This window comes from Lepisma saccharinum, chromosome 15 (assembly GCF_977018435.1).
Source record: "Lepisma saccharinum chromosome 15, izLepSacc3.1, whole genome shotgun sequence".
In the NCBI taxonomy this organism is placed as follows: domain Eukaryota; kingdom Metazoa; phylum Arthropoda; class Insecta; order Zygentoma; family Lepismatidae; genus Lepisma; species Lepisma saccharinum.
The window spans coordinates 16,579,055-16,599,095 of NC_139243.1; the positions used below are offsets into that span (position 1 = coordinate 16,579,055).

Sequence of the window (20,041 nt, forward strand, 5' to 3'; positions counted from 1 at the left end):
TAACTCACGGGTAATAAATTTCAGTTTTGAACCTTAGTACTGCCATGGTCATTTTCAATCCACATACCAAAATTTTCTTCACCTACCTTTCTGCAGGATCTGCTACTTCTCCTTCCACATCATCAGGATTTTCTACAATATTATCCCTATCTTCACGATTACTTGGAAGTAACGCACTATTGTCACCATCCTCAGCTGGCACTTTTTCCACAAATTGTTCACAATCATACGGATAAAATCCTTCACTTCCAGAAACATTTTGTCCACTAGGAGCTTCCTCACTTGTGCCCTCAAAATGCATCAAATCTTCATCACTCTCACTTTCAACTTTATCAACTAAAGCACTTTCAACTTTACCAACTAAAGTTTCTTCAATGTACTGACTGGATAAATTGCTGTCACTTTCAACTTTACCAACTAAAGTTTCTTCCACATACTGACTGGATAAATTGCTGTCACTTTCCACTTTACCAACTGGAGTTTCTTCCATGCACTGACTGGATAAATTGCTGTCAACAGTGTTATCAACATGAGGAGGCACCTCGAATGATTCGGTTTCAATCTTGATATCAGTTGGATCCAGAGGCCACACATTTTCCACAGATTTTTTATCACAAACTAACGGTTCACCTCCTTCAGTCTCAAACTTTATGAACGATTCCAGAGGATGGCAACCTATATCAGACACTGGATCAGTCACAGTTTCTCCACTACCAGATGCAGGGTGCTCCTGAAATACAATTATAAGGTACATAATATTTTGGAACTCTTTTGTCTTCCTAAAACAACCCTTCCCTCTTCCTACAGAAACCAATACCCTAATTGTGTGGTTTAGATGCCAACAACAAAGCAGGGCTGCTTCCAAGTTGCCAAGCATCTTTCTCTCAACCCCTTAGTGGGGTATGAAGAATACACATGTTTACCCTCCAAAATGGGCATGACATAATATTTTGTCTGTACTGCTTATTGGGTATGAAGGCTTTGAGTCAATATCATGACTTCTCCGTAATATTTGTGAATTTCTACACAATGGACACAGAAGCTGTTGTAGAAATTGACTTTCCCAACTGTCAAAGTACACTGTGATGCAGCACAGCGTTACGGGCACCTTGAATAACGTAGTGTGGAAAACGACCCAAGAAACTGGTTCCCCAGACGGATGAGCAACATAGATGGCAGTGCGATCAATGTCGGTGCTAATTTTCTTATGAAAGTAATGCAGCATTGTTAGTTTTTGGAATATATTATGTAGATTTGTTTGTCTTGAAAGGCGGTACGTGAATTGATGGAAACATTTATATTTGTGGAGTGATTTGCAGTCACGAAATGGCATTAATTTTGAAAGAAAAGTAAAATAAAATGAATAAATAAATAGCATGCATGCGTAACACAAGAAGAAACATCGCAATGTGATTCCGGACGTCAGGTCTTGGACTGTATATTAGAATTTACTTTTCTATGTTATTAGAATATAAATAGTATCCTGAGAGATATTTCATACTGAGGCAACAAACCACAAGTGTTGCTTGAAAGCGAGCAGTCGGAAAACAATGCAGCCTTTCGAACCGTAGGAACACAAGCTCTGACTGCACAGTTTCCTCAAGGAGATCTTAGATCAAAGCGAGAAACGATATGGGGATTTCACACCAAAGCGACATGGGTTCTTCAGTTCAAGGCAACTTTCATGCTGAAGCGACACATGTTGCTTGGAAAGGAGCCAATCAAGAGCAACATTTCACATCGTAGCAGCATGACGGGAAGCACAGGCCAGCGTTCTGTTGGTGAAATCCTCAAGCGATAAGTGTCGCATGCCGCTTGTCGCTTTGGTGCGCAATCTCACTAAAGCAAGACAATCATTGCATTGCATGTGCGCGAACAACAAACCATGGCAACATGTTGCAAGCTATTGAGGAAATGGCCCAGTTTGAGCGACGCAGACACAGCGACTCAGCACCCTTCCGTTAAGGAGCTTTCCGACCGAAGTAACAAGTAGCACGCGAATATGCCATATGAACGTGTCGTTTGCTGTTTGGAACCTCAAGTGCCATGAATGCTATTTTACAGTCTGGAAGTGTGTGTAACTAGTGTGACAGTGTGAACATCCCGTGTCACTTGTCCCATTGGTTTGAAAGTTGCCTTACACTCATGTTGATGGCACTAAGAAAGTTTTGTGGGGATCCCCTTGTCGTTTCATGCAATCATCATTATTATCATCGCCGCGATTAGTTTAAAGCGGAAGAAAAGAGACAGTAAATATCAAAAATACAAATGCTTCAGTGTGTATATCTTTAAAGGAAATGATGATGATGATAATAATAATGAACCTAATTCATACGCAAAAATTTAGTTGCCAAGAGAATTCCACGCGTATTTTTTCTCCCGTATTATTAACGAAAGTATGACGATAACAGGACGTGATCGACTGTCTAGAATGTTCGTTAATATCTTCGCGACCATTGTACCAAATATCATAGCAATTATCACATTCATAGAAATGTTTCATGTAAAAGAATCAGACGTTGCAGCGAAAACTCCATTTACTTCCATTATAAGCAGACGAATACCAAGCACCAGGTACAACACCAGCGCCTCTTACGGATCATTTTCAAGTGGAACCAGCCAGAGACCGCAGAACCGTTCCATTTTCCTCACTACGTTATTCAAGGTGCTGTAACATAAGGAATCCATTCTCAAAATAAATTGTGAAACTGAATAATAAGAATAAATATGGTGGATGAAGAAGTGTACTTGATTCCTGGGATGTGATCCCAGGTGGGAATTTTCCCCTCTAATCAATGGCATTCTGGAGGAAGGCTGGGGGAGGGGTGACCAGAGCATGATGCTGATCTCATCACCTCCAATGTAATAATATAACCAAGTTTGCATGCAAATATGTGGGGGTCCATCTACACAACCACGACTGCATTCGAGCCCAGTGCTATATAAAGGTGATAGCTTCATATTTTAATGCACAAAATATACACTGTGCATTAATAGCCCCATCTAGTTCACTGCACTTTTTGACTCTCTCTGCACCAAAGCATCTAGTTGGTTACATGGTGCAACACCGAGTCGTCTAGTTCGTTTGTTTGGAGTCAAATAATGTATTTGGTGTCTGCACAGTTTGCACTACATTCTGGGTCGGTGTATGTGTGGTGTATGGTCATGCGGTGAATGCTACCTAATTCAATGAATGTTTAAAGCAGCAGACAGGAATTTGTTGAATCTTCTGAACATGAACACCGCTTTCAGTCTACTTGATTGAACGTCATTTCCTTGCACTACCCTGACAATAGAATACATCTGCACTACACAGAGTGTCAAAAAGTGCAGTGAACTAGACGAGAATATTGTCTTTAATGGAGTTGAAGTTATAAGTTACAATAAATTATGTTTTTAGTTACCGTTTTGCCTAATTGACGATCATTACAATTGTATATCACAGTAGCCAACTTTCTCTGGCACTGTAGAAAAATTCTAAGAAAAATACCAAAGGAAACTGACATTTGCAGGTATAAAAAAATATTCAGTTAACAGATAAATTAACAAGACAGAAAAGAGCATGGGCAAGTGGATATGTATATATTAAAACATACAGTGAACAAAAGTTGCCTCTCTGTCCCAAATGTCTGAAGAATAAAAATAAGGAATTTTATTTAATTTCTTAGAAGAAGTGAAAGGTTGCTGCCAGAGTAGTTGGCACACTGTGTTGAAAGTTGTCATGTGTATATTGCAGACCAGACTATCATTTTGACAATGAGGAGTCTGTCGTGTTTGCACTGAGAACAGAATTGGATGTGTGTTTTCGTGGTGGCTATGGCTAAATTGTCTTATACAAGATGACACACACGTACTAGTCATGAATTTTTCTTAGAAACTACTTGTACATATATGTGAAATTTTAGTTTGTGCAGATACGAAAAGTCTAAGAAAATGAAAGACAGTTCATTTTGAATCAAGAGGGCAGACAGAAAAATAGCCGTAAGTGGCACTGATGTAATGGCATAGATGATGTTTGAGAACCATTGACTAGTGAATTGCAACTAACAACATGTGATTCAGGAAGCAGTAACATCAGTTCATGGAAAGTGTGGACTATGAGTGCCAGTAATTTCAAGCAGTCATATTCCCTAGAGCCTCAATCTAACGGAAAAAAAAGTCAACCTTCAAAGCACAGATGGTCATATTCACGCATGGCTAAAGGTAAAGGACAAAACTGGTTGCATTCCTTTGAAAATTTACCACTATTGCTTCTGCTATTATAGAGGATTTGAAAATAACTTCACAAGATCAACAGAAAGTGATATACAGAAGTAAAGTTCAAAGAGAGGTTGCAAAAAAAACTTAAATATTGTACTACAAAGGCATTAAACACCAGTTTATATTTTTGATGTTAAGGAGGATGATAGTGTAACATTAAAAAAGATTGGCACTCAAAAACACAAACTGTAAGGAGGAACATTGTGTTTTGGTTGAAGAACCTTGGTCTCGGTGTTTACAGTCATTCAATGCAACGAACATTGCAAGTTAAATAGATAGAAGAATATATAATGTTTTTTCTTTGGTTTTGCTTTGGTTAGTGCAATTTATATTCTGCCGTCGAACAACGTCAATAACACAAAAGGAGACTAGCAGTGAATTTTTATATTTAACTATCTAAGTATTTATACACCACAAAATACAGTATTAATATGTATTAATATTTATTAAAGGCCCAGGTACGTTACGTCTGTGGTTTACAAACGATTCCGGAATACACTGATTAGTCAGCTTCCGGTGTGAATTTGTTGAGATATAAGACCAAACTTAATGGTTACTTCACTGAGTACTTACGTCTTCGATGTAACTTCTTAGGTATTCAATTCACTTGGCGATAAACATGCTGAAAAACACTAACGGTGAACACTTAAGGGGAGTTGGGGGGAAAACACAAATCTTGCTGACACCGAGTTCGACGTCTTCAATCTTCTAATCCTCCTGTCGTTGGTTCATAATAAACATGTAGCCTCTCTTCTTTAGTAACCTTTTCTCAGGTTCAGGTAGAGATACTGCACAGGCCAATAGTTCACTCACAGTTTATTCTTTAGACACTATCTCTCTTTCCGGCTGAGATTATGGCCGATACTTCACTTACAGTTCGTTCCTTAGACACTATATCTCTTTCCGGCAGAGATCATGGCCGTTAGTTCAACAGTTTTTCACAGCCCGCGAAACCAATAACCAACGTAACACGGATCCTAACCGTATCAATGCTTGACTCTGACTGTCTTCTCTGCAACGCACATCAACCGTTCGCTAGAAAAGACGTTAGCTTATCTTGCCGCCCTTTTCTCGCCAGCGAGGGTGGGTCAACTTTTATAAGGGGTGCGTTAAGATCGGTTACAAATATAATAATGTGGACTTGATAACTAATCTGCAAGGAGACATACAATCTTCAAGAACCGTGCAGGAAGAATTTTACAGTGGTAGACTTGTCTCCTGCATTTCAATGAGCTACCATGTTAACAGCTAATGGACAGACAATAGGACCTTATGCACTTTCAGGTCCTGTAGGAAGAATGCTGTGTTATTGTGAGAAGACCAGCTAATTACAAATTTCAGGATATCCATAAACAAATTCCCATCTTGCACTCAAGATTTGAACTCAGAGGAGCATTACCTTCTGCAAATATGTGAAGCAGGGGTGTCTACAATTTTGTAAAAACAAAATTCCCTGACTTTTTCAGGTTTTCCAGACCAGGAACCAAAATTATCTAGACCAACTCATTAGGGCAATTCATTTATATAAACATGTGTGTGAGAAGTTCACTACATTTTAGCTAAACACTAGACTTAAAATCCCAATTAACCAAGCTTTAAATTATTAACTTCACATGTTAAAAGTGATAACAAGAAAGGAAACTCAACAGAAATTGGTTGTTGGATAGGAGGTGAGCTTTTAAACATCACTTGCCATGTGCTGACTAATGGTAAACAAAGAATTATTTTTGACAAACAATCATAGCAATTATAGCATAAATAATACATAATTATAGTAAAATTTAGTAACATATGCATTAATCCAAATACCAATCCACAAAAGATGGTGAATTCTAATAGCTACTTACTGTAGTAGCTTTCTACTTGAAAACACTACTACTTTTCCTAGAGTATTTAATACCTATACAATTTCTACTGTAACTACTAGTTACATTCAGTATACCAAAGTAGTTAGTTTATCCGACAATTTTTTAATTTCATTCTTGTCCTCTTATTTATTCAAAAAGCTTACCTTTAGTACCCTGCTACAAAAATATTGATTTTTACAGAAAAACAGTAAATTTCCCTGACATTTCCAGAAAAAGTAAATTCCCTCACTTCTCCATGATTTCCAGATTAGTACGCACACTGGTGAAGCTATCATTAGCAACACACATGTACAAAACAAGAGCTTCAAAAAAATATCTCATGTTCCGTGGCTTACAACTGCCTGCTTCAGTTTACATATCAACAGAACTCAAGATTCTTGCTAAGTTCATTGTGCCTGTATACCTCTATTTGCTTCTGTGTAAAATTACATCCAGCATGCAAAGATGGTGCTAGGTGCTTGTTTCTGGAACTTAAAGCTCTCCAGATACCTTGAAGAACCCTTGAAAGCTGGAGCAGATAATGTGATTGCCAGGAAATCACCTATCATCCAGAGAATTTGCTAGTACCTTGAGAAGGAGTTTAAATGCCTGGGCAAGGAAATATCCAGTGAGTTGCTGACACATTTGTTCGAAGTGCTAGACATAAATTTCAACATCAATATGATAGCCTTGGATGCAATGAAATTAAGAAGATGGTGATGACTGCAATATTACTGGAACAGAAATCGGTTGCTTCCCATGTCACACACCATCAGTTCAGAGACTGACTGGTTAGCATAATGATGCTTCAGCTTCTGGTTGTGGTGCACACTGTATGTTTTTGACTTGCTGAAAAAAGCGAGGGTGGACAATTTTGGATACACCCTAATGGATGCAGAGGCAAAGAAAATTGGCTATTTTAACAGTGAGTCAAGAATAGGAACGAGATGTAGCAATTCTTGTCAATTGTAACATGCACTATGGTTTCTGTAAAAGGATGGACGGGGCAGAGACTAAAAAACTGAGCATGTTCCAATGAACCAATCTAATAAAACAGTGGTTCCTATCTGTTTTGGTTTTTGTGTCCATGCTGTATCTGAATTTCTCATGGTGCTCTAAAGTCAGAAAAGACATAACATTACAGCGTAACTTAGTATAAACATTTGTCAGGGAGCAACAGCTAACAAATTAAAATGTCGGAAAAAATATAATCCAAGAAGTGAAAATTGGGGTTCCGCTGTATTCTATATGATCTTGTTACATAAAATAGTTATGGAAAACCTACAGGGAGTGGTAAATTACAAGATCAAGTGCACTGTTTCAATCTTCTAAATAAAGATCTTCAGTCAGGTATGTTGTGAAAAAGACTACCTTTTGTACTTCTACAACTTAGCCTTTTCATCTACTTGTTTTACAAATTTCTTGGTGAAGACCCTTGTCAGAAGACTGAAATGTTGCATATGGTATTTTATTACCCACTCCAGATATGACTTTTATTATAATAATAATAAATAATAATCCTTAGCGGGACAGCCCATGAAGGGCCTTGGCTTACCTACCGACTGCCGGTCTCCCTCCCACACTTTCCTTCGTCACCTCTAAGTGTGGAGATCTTCAACCAGTATTGGAATAGTCGGGGGGTCAGCCCGACGTATCCCCAGCCGTTATAGTAAGTCGTCTCAACCAGATTACGCTCACTCACTCGGAGCTCCCCAATTTCCTCACGATGGTGGGTTGCCACCAGCCCTATACGTAGGCCGAATAAATTCCGACCAGAGCCGGATTCGAACCTACGCAGCGAACGATCTCAAGACGAGTGAACGCCTTAACCTGCTCGACTACGGAGGAGGACATGACTTTTATTACCATTTTATTATGATGAGTGCAGTAACAGACATTTGAAAAGAATTTAATGTAAAATATAATGAAAGACACATGCACATATTTCAATTTATGTAATTTTGCTGAATTTTAAATTATATCCCAATTTATTTTTTCTGGTTATACATTTTCTATTTTTAATGTATTTTGAAATAGTTTCCAGTGATGTCCACATGACATGCATGAATTGCTATTGCAAAATATAGGAATGAATAAGATAATACAGTGCGTTTGTTTTGGCTGCTGGCCGAGAAAGCTGTAACTGCAGAACGGCAAGGCATGGAGTGGATGCCGGTATTTTCTACCCGTGACTTCCCACTTATTTCTAACACACAGGCAATTATATTAATATTGTATAAGGAGTACTAACCTGCGTTATAAGAGTTGTTCAAAGTAATGGCCAACTGCATTCACACATTCCGGGCATCTTTTGATGAAATTTTGATTACATATTTGCTTTGTTTGCAAGTTGCTTTCTTCCCATTGTTAACCTAGCAGGATGCATGCTTCATTGATTAATATAACTTCATTAACTTTGAACATTTGAATTGAATCACACAATTGATAAAAATTAGAAAAAACAACATGTTGGAATACGAAACTGAAACGTATGACTGCGTGTTGTGTGAAATTTACCCAGGCAGTGTTTCTACAGCCCTGCGAGCAAAACTAAGGAAGTAACTAACAGCCGATTCAAGGTCCCGACACTCAGAAAGGTTCATTAGAAATATACTGAGAAGGGTGGCCTCAGACAATAATCAGAAGTGATTAAATATATATTTAAAAGTCGAGTGGGTAAGTGTTACCCATATGGATGTCATTACAGATTTAACACTATATGCAAGTTGACAGCGCAGTTTCAATGTTGTTATTCTTGACTATCCTGTGAAACAAAATGCTATCGCATTGACATGCAAAATTTGATTGTTTAGGCACCGGGAGAGTGCACAAGCTGTCTGAAGCTCGCATTGCAGGCAAAATTGTTGCTTGATTATCAGTACAGTTCTGTTCGTTTTAGCATGGAGGTGTAATTTCTCTCTGTCTAATTTAAGTGAGAGTGTGCACGTCTGTCAATTCTCATAGATCACATCAGTGTCAGTTCTTCCTGTGTAATTCCAGTGTCTGTTTGTGTGTGCTTAATAAGATTGTGAGACCATTCATATGCCAATCAAAAAGTTTGTTAGAACAAAGAATTTTTATGTGTGACACTGTTATGAAAACCAAATCTTGTTGAGACATTTGTGGGTACTTTTCACAGAAATTACCTGGCATTGCAGCTACAGGTAGAGAAACAGGGAACTAGTTCTGAGATTAAGAGAAACAAAACTTACAAGAATTATGGAAGAGGATCTTTTGCATGTCAATCAGAATTATTTCGAAAGATGATGGGAATACGTGAATGCAGTTGGCCACCACTTTGAACAACTCTTATAACAGAAGTTAGTAATCATTATGTAATATAAATATAATTGTCTGCATGCTAATAATATGTGCGTAAAAAAAAAAAAAAAAAAAAAGCAGGATGTCACTGGTCGAAAATGTCTGCACCCATGTCATGCCTCGCCATTCTGGAGTTATGCCTCGGCCAGGAGCCTTAATGAATGCACTGTATAAGAAATGCAATTTTATGCACAAGTCCTTACAATACACAAACCTTTCACTGTGGGTGTAAAATTAATACTTTTTATCTTTCAAAATTCACCTATTACCATCCCACGAGCAAACAAAGTTTGACTGCCTTTTTGTATGTTATCATTTACTCAAGTAAAAAAAAAGTAACTACCTCAACACTAGACTTCCTCTTGCGCCTCTGTTTTGCAGATGACAGGTATTCCTTGAGAAGGTTTTCTGATTCATGACACATGTTGTGGAAATCCTGGAAATCATCTAGCTTGTCTATGCACGGATAGCACACAGACCTTGGCAAACTGTCTTCCTCTGTAACCTAGAATGCACAAAACTGAAGTCATAAGTAGGGTTGGAACATGGGTATTGAACGACCCGCTAGGTAAATAAAATTTTGATGAATATTGAATATTTATGAAAATTGTATTTACCAACCCAAAAGGTACATACATGGGTGAGTCAAAAGTTAAGAACCATAGGATGAATATACAGGGTGGGCACAAAGTCACTCTCCCCAATATGTTATTCCTTACTTATTTTGGGGAAAGCGACTTTGTGCCCACCCTGCATTGTACATCAGTGGCTGGATGACCAGTTTCTGGGAAGGTGGATAGGTTGGTGAGGTCCTGTTGAGTGGCCTGTGAGGTCAGACACCAATGGATTATTATTACCCATGGAGTCACCTGAAGGTAATGGTTTATTCCACCCAGATTCGCAACCTACACCATTTGCAAAGCAGGATAACGGAATATGCTGTGCAAATACCACCTGCCACAATCCTCAGTGTCCTGAAAAACTGTGAGCATCGTCTGAACATGTGCCTTGCTGAAGAGGGTCAACATGTTGAACATATATGGACAATATACATTGAATTTAATAACACTATGGTTTTTGACTTACCCTGTATACTACAAATTGCACATTAAATGTCAGAAATTAATTCTTCAATCACTTGCGGCGAATTTTGTTCTATGTATTATAGCAGAGGGATATTGTGGTGTTGCAAGAAGAAAAATGTGAGCCTGAGGGAGACTTACGGAGAAGAGATACAGTTTTCTTGCCAAAAAAGGAAAGATAAAAAAGAAGGAGATTTACAAGGCTTGGCAGCTGGCATTTACATGGGAACGTACGGAATTATTATTTTTGAAGCAGTCTACACTGCGGGACATGAAAATGCAAATCGGAAGCCTCACAATCATATGCAGCCAGGTCGCTGTTGCTGTGTTGAAGCTGTTTTCCAGATTACAGTACGTTATACTTTCATGTTCTTATACTATATATACACATCAGACTAGAGTTGGAAGTGGTCGGAAAAAAACCCTGCTTTTTTAGAAAAAAACTGAGTTTTTTCCATGGCTTTTTTCACAAAAGTCTCTTAAATCAATTAAAATACAGGAGTTGGCAGTATTTTTATTGTTCCATGGTTTTCGTTTATCTCCCTACTGTAAAATACAATTTTCCAATATGAAATTCGTAGCTACACATAAACAGTGTTTTCAAGAAAGTTGGCTTTTTTGAATGGGCGGTTCTTTCCGAGTGTTATCTTCATATTTTGGTACGCTTATTAAATACATCTATGTAGTATAAATATATTCACATAGGTAGAGTAATTTTGTATGTTTTTTTAATAGAACCTAATAGTATGATATGATTTTCAATGTTTGAATTTGTTATACGAACATGTACATGAAGCAAAAAAGAAAATTCTGCCCTACCTTTTGAAAATCTAGTATCAAATAATTGAGTATTTTCTCCTCACATTATCACTTTACAATTATCCCTAATCTTCCTTGCTGTGTAAGGAGTGCATTTTTGTAGAATGCTCTTAAGAATGTCTGAATCGGCGAAGTGAATTTCTTGGGTCATTGCACTCCGAAACAAACTGTACACCCTCTCGTCACTTAAAATGTTACTGTACATCACAAATTCAGACACACGTTCTGCAATCGTGCAACTTGCAGTGACACATTTTTTTTAGCTTCCCATTCTCACTTTCTATCCTGTTGTTTGTATTGTTTCCAAACGTGATTCAACCATTTCTACCATATCTCACTCACATGTCATTAAAAATTATCCAATTCTCTATGAGGTACAGCTAGAACTCTGGTGGAAGTCCCTGCACTTAACTCAATGAAGCATTGAAAATGTCTTCGTTATGCGAATTAACCAACTACTTAACTGCCAAAAGCAATGCATCTTTTTCGTCCCGAGGGATGGGAAACTCTGCAATTTTAGCTTTGAAAGATTTCATCACATGAAAATGACAAAGCAAAATTTTGGCATGTGGCAATACCTTGTGCAGTGTATTTATTTCCCCTTGATCTTTGTCAAGGAAAACAGTATGAACACTTTCAATGTTGTCCATGAACTTTTTAAATGCAGATAAAATACGAGTTAGCATGCTCTGAGTTCCATTAGCAACAAAGACATACATAACTGACTGGCCTCTGTCATTTTCGTCATCTACCATGATTCGGTACAGAGGATAGCGATGCTTATTTACTTTGGATGTGAGTAGAATAAGTTGATTGTTTCTACGGACGACCTCATTTGATACCATAGCCTATTTGGACTAAAGCTATATTTTCGTATCTTCTGGTAGATTTAGCTAATTCATAGGTGTAGCAAATTGTCTAATCATGATACAAGTTCTAAATCCTCGCACTATGATGATTAACATTCTTGAATGTCTGGCTTGAGAATATTCTACTCTCAGGGTCACGTGACTGTTGATTAGTTGGGTGTGTATACATATATTAGTATGCTTCTTCCTTCTCCTCCCCTCTACACTTGCAGAATTTGAAAATTGGAACTTACACTTGTATGTGAAATTTGGGAATGTCTCGAACTAAGCTAGCTCAGGAATATTCTACCTCCAGGGTCATGTGACACACTGTTGATTGGTTAAGAGTGTTCTTGGAGTTATGTTCCAAGCAGGTGGCTAGTCTTGTTTGGGAATAGTGCCAAGGTAGTTTCTTAGATATAAAAAAACTAATGACTACTTGATTACTAGTTATTTTTGAGACACCCTACTTTGCTCATAAATTTTATATGTACTTTGACTATTTAGTATTAAGAAAAGTGGATATTATTTTAATGTATCCTGTAGCATTGCATAAGATCCTTAGGAAAATCTTTCGACCCTAAAAGGGATGAGCAGACAGGTGAGTGGAGAAGGTTACATAATTTAGAACTACATAATTTGTATTCATGTCCAGATATTATTAGAATAATTAAATCAAGAAGACTTAGGTGGGCAGGCCATGTGGCACAAATGGGAGAGGAAAGAGGAGTTTACAGGATTCTTGTTGGGAAACCTGATGGTAAGAGACCTGTAGGAAGGCCAAGACGAAGATGGAGGGACAACCTTGAGATGGACCTAAGGGAAATCGGTAGGGATGGAAAAGAGTATATAGAACTTGCTCAAGATAGGGAAAGATGGAAGGCCTGTGTTGCTGCAGCCATGAACCTTCGGGTTTAAGAAGGCTAGGGAATTAGTTAGTTAGTTAGTAGCATTGTTAGAACTGAGTTAAAAGTTCGTATCAGACAGTAGTATTGTGGTCTAGTAAATAAAAAGATTTTTTAGCAAATAAAATTATTCTGCGACTCTCTCATTCTTTACATCACATAAAAAAGTCTTCTCTGTAATAAGAATAACACTACATAAAGTGTTGTCAGGCAGAAGCTGATGGTATTCGCATACAATTTTGTTGTTTTCTTTTTGATGTGTTGATGACAAACATAGGTCTGTGTGCCTTGAATTCACTGGGAGTATAGTATACATCTATGTTTCCCTCAGTCACTCTTTTGTAAACAGTGTATGCTTCATATAATTTGAGATAGTCATCTTGTGCTATGTCCAGATTATAATTTTCACGGGGGAAAATCTCATTACGTCCATTTTTCAGATACATATTTTTGCTTTTTGTCAAGATTTTGGTTCCCGATTCAAATCCCCCTGCCTGGTAATAGGTTGCATCTACTTTGGAAAATTTAAGTGTTCCTATGGCAGTAGAAGTTATACCTGGATAGTCTATCTATCACAGTACCATATTTTTTTTATTTCTACTTGAGAGAACTAGTTTTATATTTGCTCCAGAGGGAAATGCCTCACCATTCTCATATTTTACTACTTCAAATTTGATATACAAATCAGCCCTGTGAGGGTGTACAAAACTGTCCCCAATGTCCAAATCTATTTCAATCTCACGGTTTGGTTCATTGAGATTAGCAAAAGTACGACAATTGAGAGGGAAACACTGCAATTCATAACATTCAATATTCTCCATGTTGATGGTTATTTTATATATTAATATCTATGATTGCTGTTGTAGAAGCACCTGCAAAATCTACTACTTCACCTTTTTCGTTGGTTACTCTATGTGGTCTGTGGGATTGTGGGATACTGGAAAATAAATTGGTGAGGAGGGTGTGTAGATGATTGGCTCCATAAACTCAGAATTTGGTTTGAGGGTTGCTATGATTCCAGTTTGTTTGTGACTGCCTATGTTGCCATCAGAATTAGTAATCATTCCTTCTGCTACATTACAATGAATATTCAAAGTCTCTATGGTCAAGAATTTAGGAATATTGCCACCTATGTGTTTGATGGCAGGCTCAAGTTTTGTGCTATTCTCAAAACCCAGTAGTTTACCAAGTGTACCCAGATCAACTGTTTCAGTTGCAGAAACCAATTCTACTCTATGTGTAACAGAGTTTTGTGATAGACTCTAGGCAGATGAGCTTGTAATGTTGATAGATTATACTGACCAGGAGTAATAATATTTTTTTTCATTTCCTATTGCAACCCTATTATTGTGTTCTGTGATATTGGGAATAAGATATATACTGTAGAAAGCACGTAGAGCTATAGATTTAGGATAGATAATATCATTGTGTAAGCTGAGTTTCAATACTGAAGTCTCACTGGTAAGATGAAACACTCCCATGATGCTTTAGATGCCACAATGCTTTCTGAAATCTTCAATTGATGGTTTATTTATTCCAGATAAGAAGGCCAGCATTGAAGCACATAGGTGGCCACAAATTACATCCTTAAAACCCTGGATACGCTCGTCACTATAATAGAGATTAGGAGTATTGAGATAACTAAGTAAACCTGATGGTGAAATACCACCAAAAGAATCAAAAACAAAAGCAATGTTAGCTTGTTTGTAATAACAGATCCAGTGGGTGTCTTCATTTTTGAAACTATCCAAATTGACTACTCCACACTCTTTTTATATGGTCCCTTAATAGGTAGAGAATCTGACATGAAAACACCTCTGAAGTGTTTGATTCCCAGTAATTCAATTAAATTTTCAATATCAAAGTTGGAGTGTTTCTATTTTTCTTTTTAATATACACTGGCTGACAAAAAAAGTGAAGCACCCAGAAGGAGTGGTTGAAGATTACCCCATTTCGGTATACATGCATACCATTGATGTGTGAGTAAATGATTAGATGTACAAGGATCTGTAATGTGTAGAACGCCCACCAGAGGGCATTTGTGACGTCACCTCTTGTTGCTGATAAGGTGGGACCAGTCACCTGCTGTGAGTCAGACAGTGCAGCACGAAGTTCAAAGAGGAAAACGAAGCACCGGCGATGCCTCGCAGACACGTTACACAGCCGATCCAGCAATTGACAGCATTTGACAGAGGCCGCATTGTGGGACTGCATGAGGCGCGTTGGTCGTATCGGGCAATTGCCAGGAATGTGGGCCATTCAGATGTCACAGTGGCCCTATGTTGGAATCAATGGGTACATTAGGGCACCCATGCACGTCGTGCAGGTTCAGGTCGACCAAGAAACACCATCCCGAGGGAGGACCGTCGTATGGAGCTCCAAGCAGTGCGGGATCCCACAACTTCGGCACCCGTCATCCGAGAACATGTACTGGACACTCTACAACATCCTGTGAGTTCCCGCACAGTGTCTTGTCGATTAGCATCTTCCGGATTCAGGTCCTACCGCCCCATGCGCCGGTTGCCGTTGACACCACAACACCGACGCCTGCAGTTTTTTTGGTGCCGTGCTCGGGAGGCATGGACAGAGGACGAATGGCGTCGCATCATGTTCAGTGTTGAGTCCCGCTTCTCCATGACCTCCGATGACCATCGTGTGCGGGTGTGGCGGCATCGAGGGCAGAGGGCACATCCTGCCTACATTGTGGAGAGACACACAGGTGTGACCCCTGGCATCATGGTGTGCGGAGCCATTGCATATGCGTTCAGGTTACCTCTAATAGTGCTTCGGCAGACTTTGACGGCACAGCGATACGTCACAGACATTCTGCGTCAACACGTCCTACCCTTTATGTCACAGCACCCTGGGTCAGTGTTCCAACAAGATAATGCAGTCCCACACACTGCCCATGTGTCTATGGACTGCCTAGAGCATGTTGAGGTCCTCCCATGGCCAGCATGATCCCCGGAACTCTCCATCATTAAACATGTGAGGGATGACATTGGACGGGGACTCCGTCCTAGTGCCAACCGGCGGGATCTGGAGGGACAGCTGCAACACCTGTGGACGAACGTGCTTCAGGAGAGGATCCAAAGGCTGTTTGACACTATTCCGAACCGCATAATGGCATGCATTGCGGCCAGAGGGGGTGCGACACCCTACTGACCTGGCGCCACCATTCCACCTGTAACTGCCAACGGCCTTGACTCTTGCATCCTATATTGTAATCAGTTCAATAAAGGTACATGGACTTTCAGCATATGTAGTTTCATTCACGTCCAAAAACTCCTTCTGGGTGCTTAACTTTTTTTGTCAGCCAGTGTATTTTCTCAAAGCATTAATATCCTTGCCTTTCTTCTCCATTGCCAAATTATGACGTTTTTGCTCTTCTAGTTCAGCTTTGTTCTTCTTTGCGTCAATAAATGTTTTAGCAGCACTACCCCCTGCTAGACTCCCCACAGCACTTAGAGCTGCTAAAATAGCTGGAATACTGAATATGAAACCACCAGTGTGTTTCTTTTTTCTGGAACTCCGTAATCTTTTCAACTGAGGTATACTAAGAGTTCATTTCTTTCCATGACCCTTACTCAAACAAGATTTTTTTCTTCTGTTGTTTTTGGTTAGGAGACTGTCTAAGGATCATAGAGATTTCAGGTATAAGTTTGTCGTAATCTCCCAGCAACTCTATATACAGACAATCATTTGCAGATATATCATATGTGGTGATACTATTAATCTTATCATATGTAATACGATAGATATTACTCCCAGCAATAAATATTTTTATCTCACCCTTGTTCTCAGAATTTATGGTGAATTGTAGTGTCCCACCAATGGGGAATTTATAATAATTTAGATTATTAAAAATATAAAATATTTTACCAGTATCTTCATTGTATTCCGTTAGGATACTGTTCAAGTGAATAATTAGTAGTCAATTTAGTTTAGACATGAGATTAGTGAGATTTGGTGAGGCAACAGGCACTTCCATAGCTTGTTCTCTAAACCCAAACAGATGCATGGTTAGAGATAGATCTTTATAAAAAGGTTTCATTGTATCATAGTGAAGCTGCAGCATGTGTAGCTTGGACATATCCAGAACTGTAACTCCCACATAGATAGGTTTGTTAAATTTGATCCACGGCGGTACTACTTTCGTAAAGTGGAAACACCCATAAATCATTTCTTTCGAGTGTCTTTGCAGTGTTGCAACCTTATTCACCGAAAAATACCTACCTTCGTGCCCGGATTTGAAATTATGCTAATACCTCAAGAACCATTTGGCGTTAGCCTGACAAACCATTGATGTTAGCCCCACACACAATTTCCCGTAAGGTCAGGTAAGCATTGTTTAAAAAATCCTCCACACGTCATCTTATAAGCGAAAGCACGGCATAGTTATGGTAAGAATTTACAATATAGAGATATTGAATAATTAGTTTACTAGTTGATATACTCACTAAATATGCAGTCGTACTTACGTATATGCACATAATATTTGGGGGGTAATGTGTTTAAATTGCACATTGAGTTGTAGAACTCGTAAAATAATGTTGTTAATTATCGAGATGATTACCCATAAAGAAACATATGAACCATGTTTGATGATGTGAAGAAATGACTATCAACGTCCGTTCCGCTGTCTAGAGCATTGCAGCGCTGTTCAGAGTGATTCTCTTTGCTTCACAGCATTGGTCATGGAAGGTCGTGGAAGAATGGCGGAGAGGAATGAAAAGAATGTTAATGTGCTACAGTTATATAAGTGGAGTGTAGAAGATGGTGGTTGTGGTTTGGTTAACAAATTGATGGAACTAGGTGTTCTGCCGAAGGAGGGTAGTTACATGTGTCCATGTGGGCACGCTTTGAAACTGTACAGAAACCATATGTGTATTGATAAGAGCATGTAGAATGCGGATTTTACGAGGCGCATCCAGAAAGTAAGTTCCTCTACTTTTTTTAAAAAAACCAACAGTTTCAGGAAACCATTTATTGGCAACAGGTACAGCAAAGGTTCAGCTATTTTTCAACATAGCAACCACCAGAATTGAGACACTTTTCGTACCGTGGTATCAACTTTTGGATTCCACTGTCGTAGAACTCTGCCGCCTGTGAATGGAACCAGCGTGTGACAGACGTCTTCAGCTCTTCGTCATTGCCAAAACGCTCACCGGAGGACAGGAATTTCTTGAGGTGCAAGAAAACGTGAAAATCGCTGGGAGCCAGATCAGGACTGTAAGGTGAATGATCAAACAACTTCCAGCCAAATTCCGTCAAAACAGCTGCTGTGCGCCGAGCAACACGGATCGCGATATCTGCGGAAAAAGGCTACTCAACTCCGTAATCGTGAAGCGACGGTTCTCTACGATGGCTGCCACACCAGCACAACCAGATCATCAGTGATGAGGGACGCCCACTGCGCACTTCATCATGAACAGTTTGACGACCTATCGAAAACTCCCGACACCAGCAATGCACCATCTGCTTACTCATAATGTTCGGCCCATAGACCTCACAGAGCTGACGATGAATGTCAATTAGCGTAATGCTCGCATGCGGCGGGAGAAGGAATACGAGCTTTCATTTTGAACCACTGCTGCCTCGGTACTGACATGCGGTGGGAGAAGGAATACGAGCTTCCACTTCGGACTACAGCTGCCTCGCTACTGGTGCCGGGCGGGATCTGTCCACCTGGCATATGATTGATACGTCTTAGCTTTGCTGCGCATGCGCAATTTACACGGCTCATTATGTTTACTTTCACGGGAAAAAAATAGGGAAACTTACTTTCTGGATGCGCCTCGTAATTACAGGTAAGTTTGAAAACGGTGATTCAGTTCCTTTTATAAAAAATGTCTCTTCACCAGTTACGTGCTACAAAAGTGTAGAACCATGGACGTATAAGTCACGCACCATTCACAGAAAGATTAGGTTAGGAAGACATACGTAGTTAAAATTTGGGGGCGTAGAACTATGCATGCATAGGTCACGCATCATTGGAAAATAGCCCCATGCACCATTCACAGAAAGGTTAGATTAGTTGCAGTTGGGTTAGGCAAGCATAGTTAAAATTTGTGGTTGTAGTATATCAGGAATATGTATATTTCGTTGTGAAACTATAGATCTTGGGAGAGATTTTACAATACCGGGAATTTCTCCATTTTGTTTGAAATTCGGCATACTCACTAAATTAAGGCTCCTAATCACGAATCTGAAGTCAAAATTTGGCACTCATGTGTCAAACTTGCAAAATAAGAGGGTCAGTCATTGCAACCGAAAATGCACAATTGTTCATTATTTACCGCAAGATTTTCCGTTTCGAATACTTAAAGAACGAAATATATATATTCCTGACATTACCACGACCCTAAAATTTAACTATGTTACCTAACCTAACAACGTGCAAATGGTTCGTGAGGCTAACGCAAATGGTCCGTGGGGCTGGCCATAATTCCGGAATTTGCATACGTCAGCGCTAAATTTTAAGTGCAGATTCGTGATTAGGAGACCCAAATTAGTAAGTATCCGAAATTTCAAACGAATTGGAGAAATTCCCTGTATTGTTAAATTATACCAGATCTTGCAATAAATAATGAGCAATTGTACATTGTTGGTTGAGATCATGGACCCCCTTATTTTCCAATTTCTAGACGTGACCCCCAAATTTCAAGTTCAGATTCTTGGTTGTGAGGCCTAAATTAGTGAGTATGCGAAATATTAGCAAAATTGGAGAATATCTCAATATTGTATATTTGCTCTGTGGTTTGAAACACTTACTCGGGGGTTATGCGATCTAACTCACGGAAGATTGTGCTCACGTGCAGAAAGCAAATGGCGGCAGCAGCAATAGCATGTCGGAGAGATATTTTCGCAGATAATTGATTTCACATTAAAATGGATCAAAACTACATTCCCGAACTTCAACAATGCTAAAGAAAATTATTTCCGGGTACTACTTTACT

The 20,041-nt window shown here is 39.0% G+C and overlaps 1 protein-coding gene across 1 annotated transcript in view; it reads right to left on the reverse strand.

The window, feature by feature from the left end:
• The window catches only part of LOC145999138 (uncharacterized), a 134,191-nt gene that overhangs the window by 110,173 nt on the left and 3,977 nt on the right, over window positions 1-20,041 (reverse strand). The window contains exons 2-3 of the mRNA XM_083136071.1: window positions 9,772-9,933; window positions 87-730 (exon numbers count right to left, since the gene is read on the reverse strand). Coding sequence (XP_082992197.1) covers window positions 87-730; window positions 9,772-9,933 — 806 coding nt within the window. The remainder of the gene's footprint in view (window positions 1-86; window positions 731-9,771; window positions 9,934-20,041) is intronic.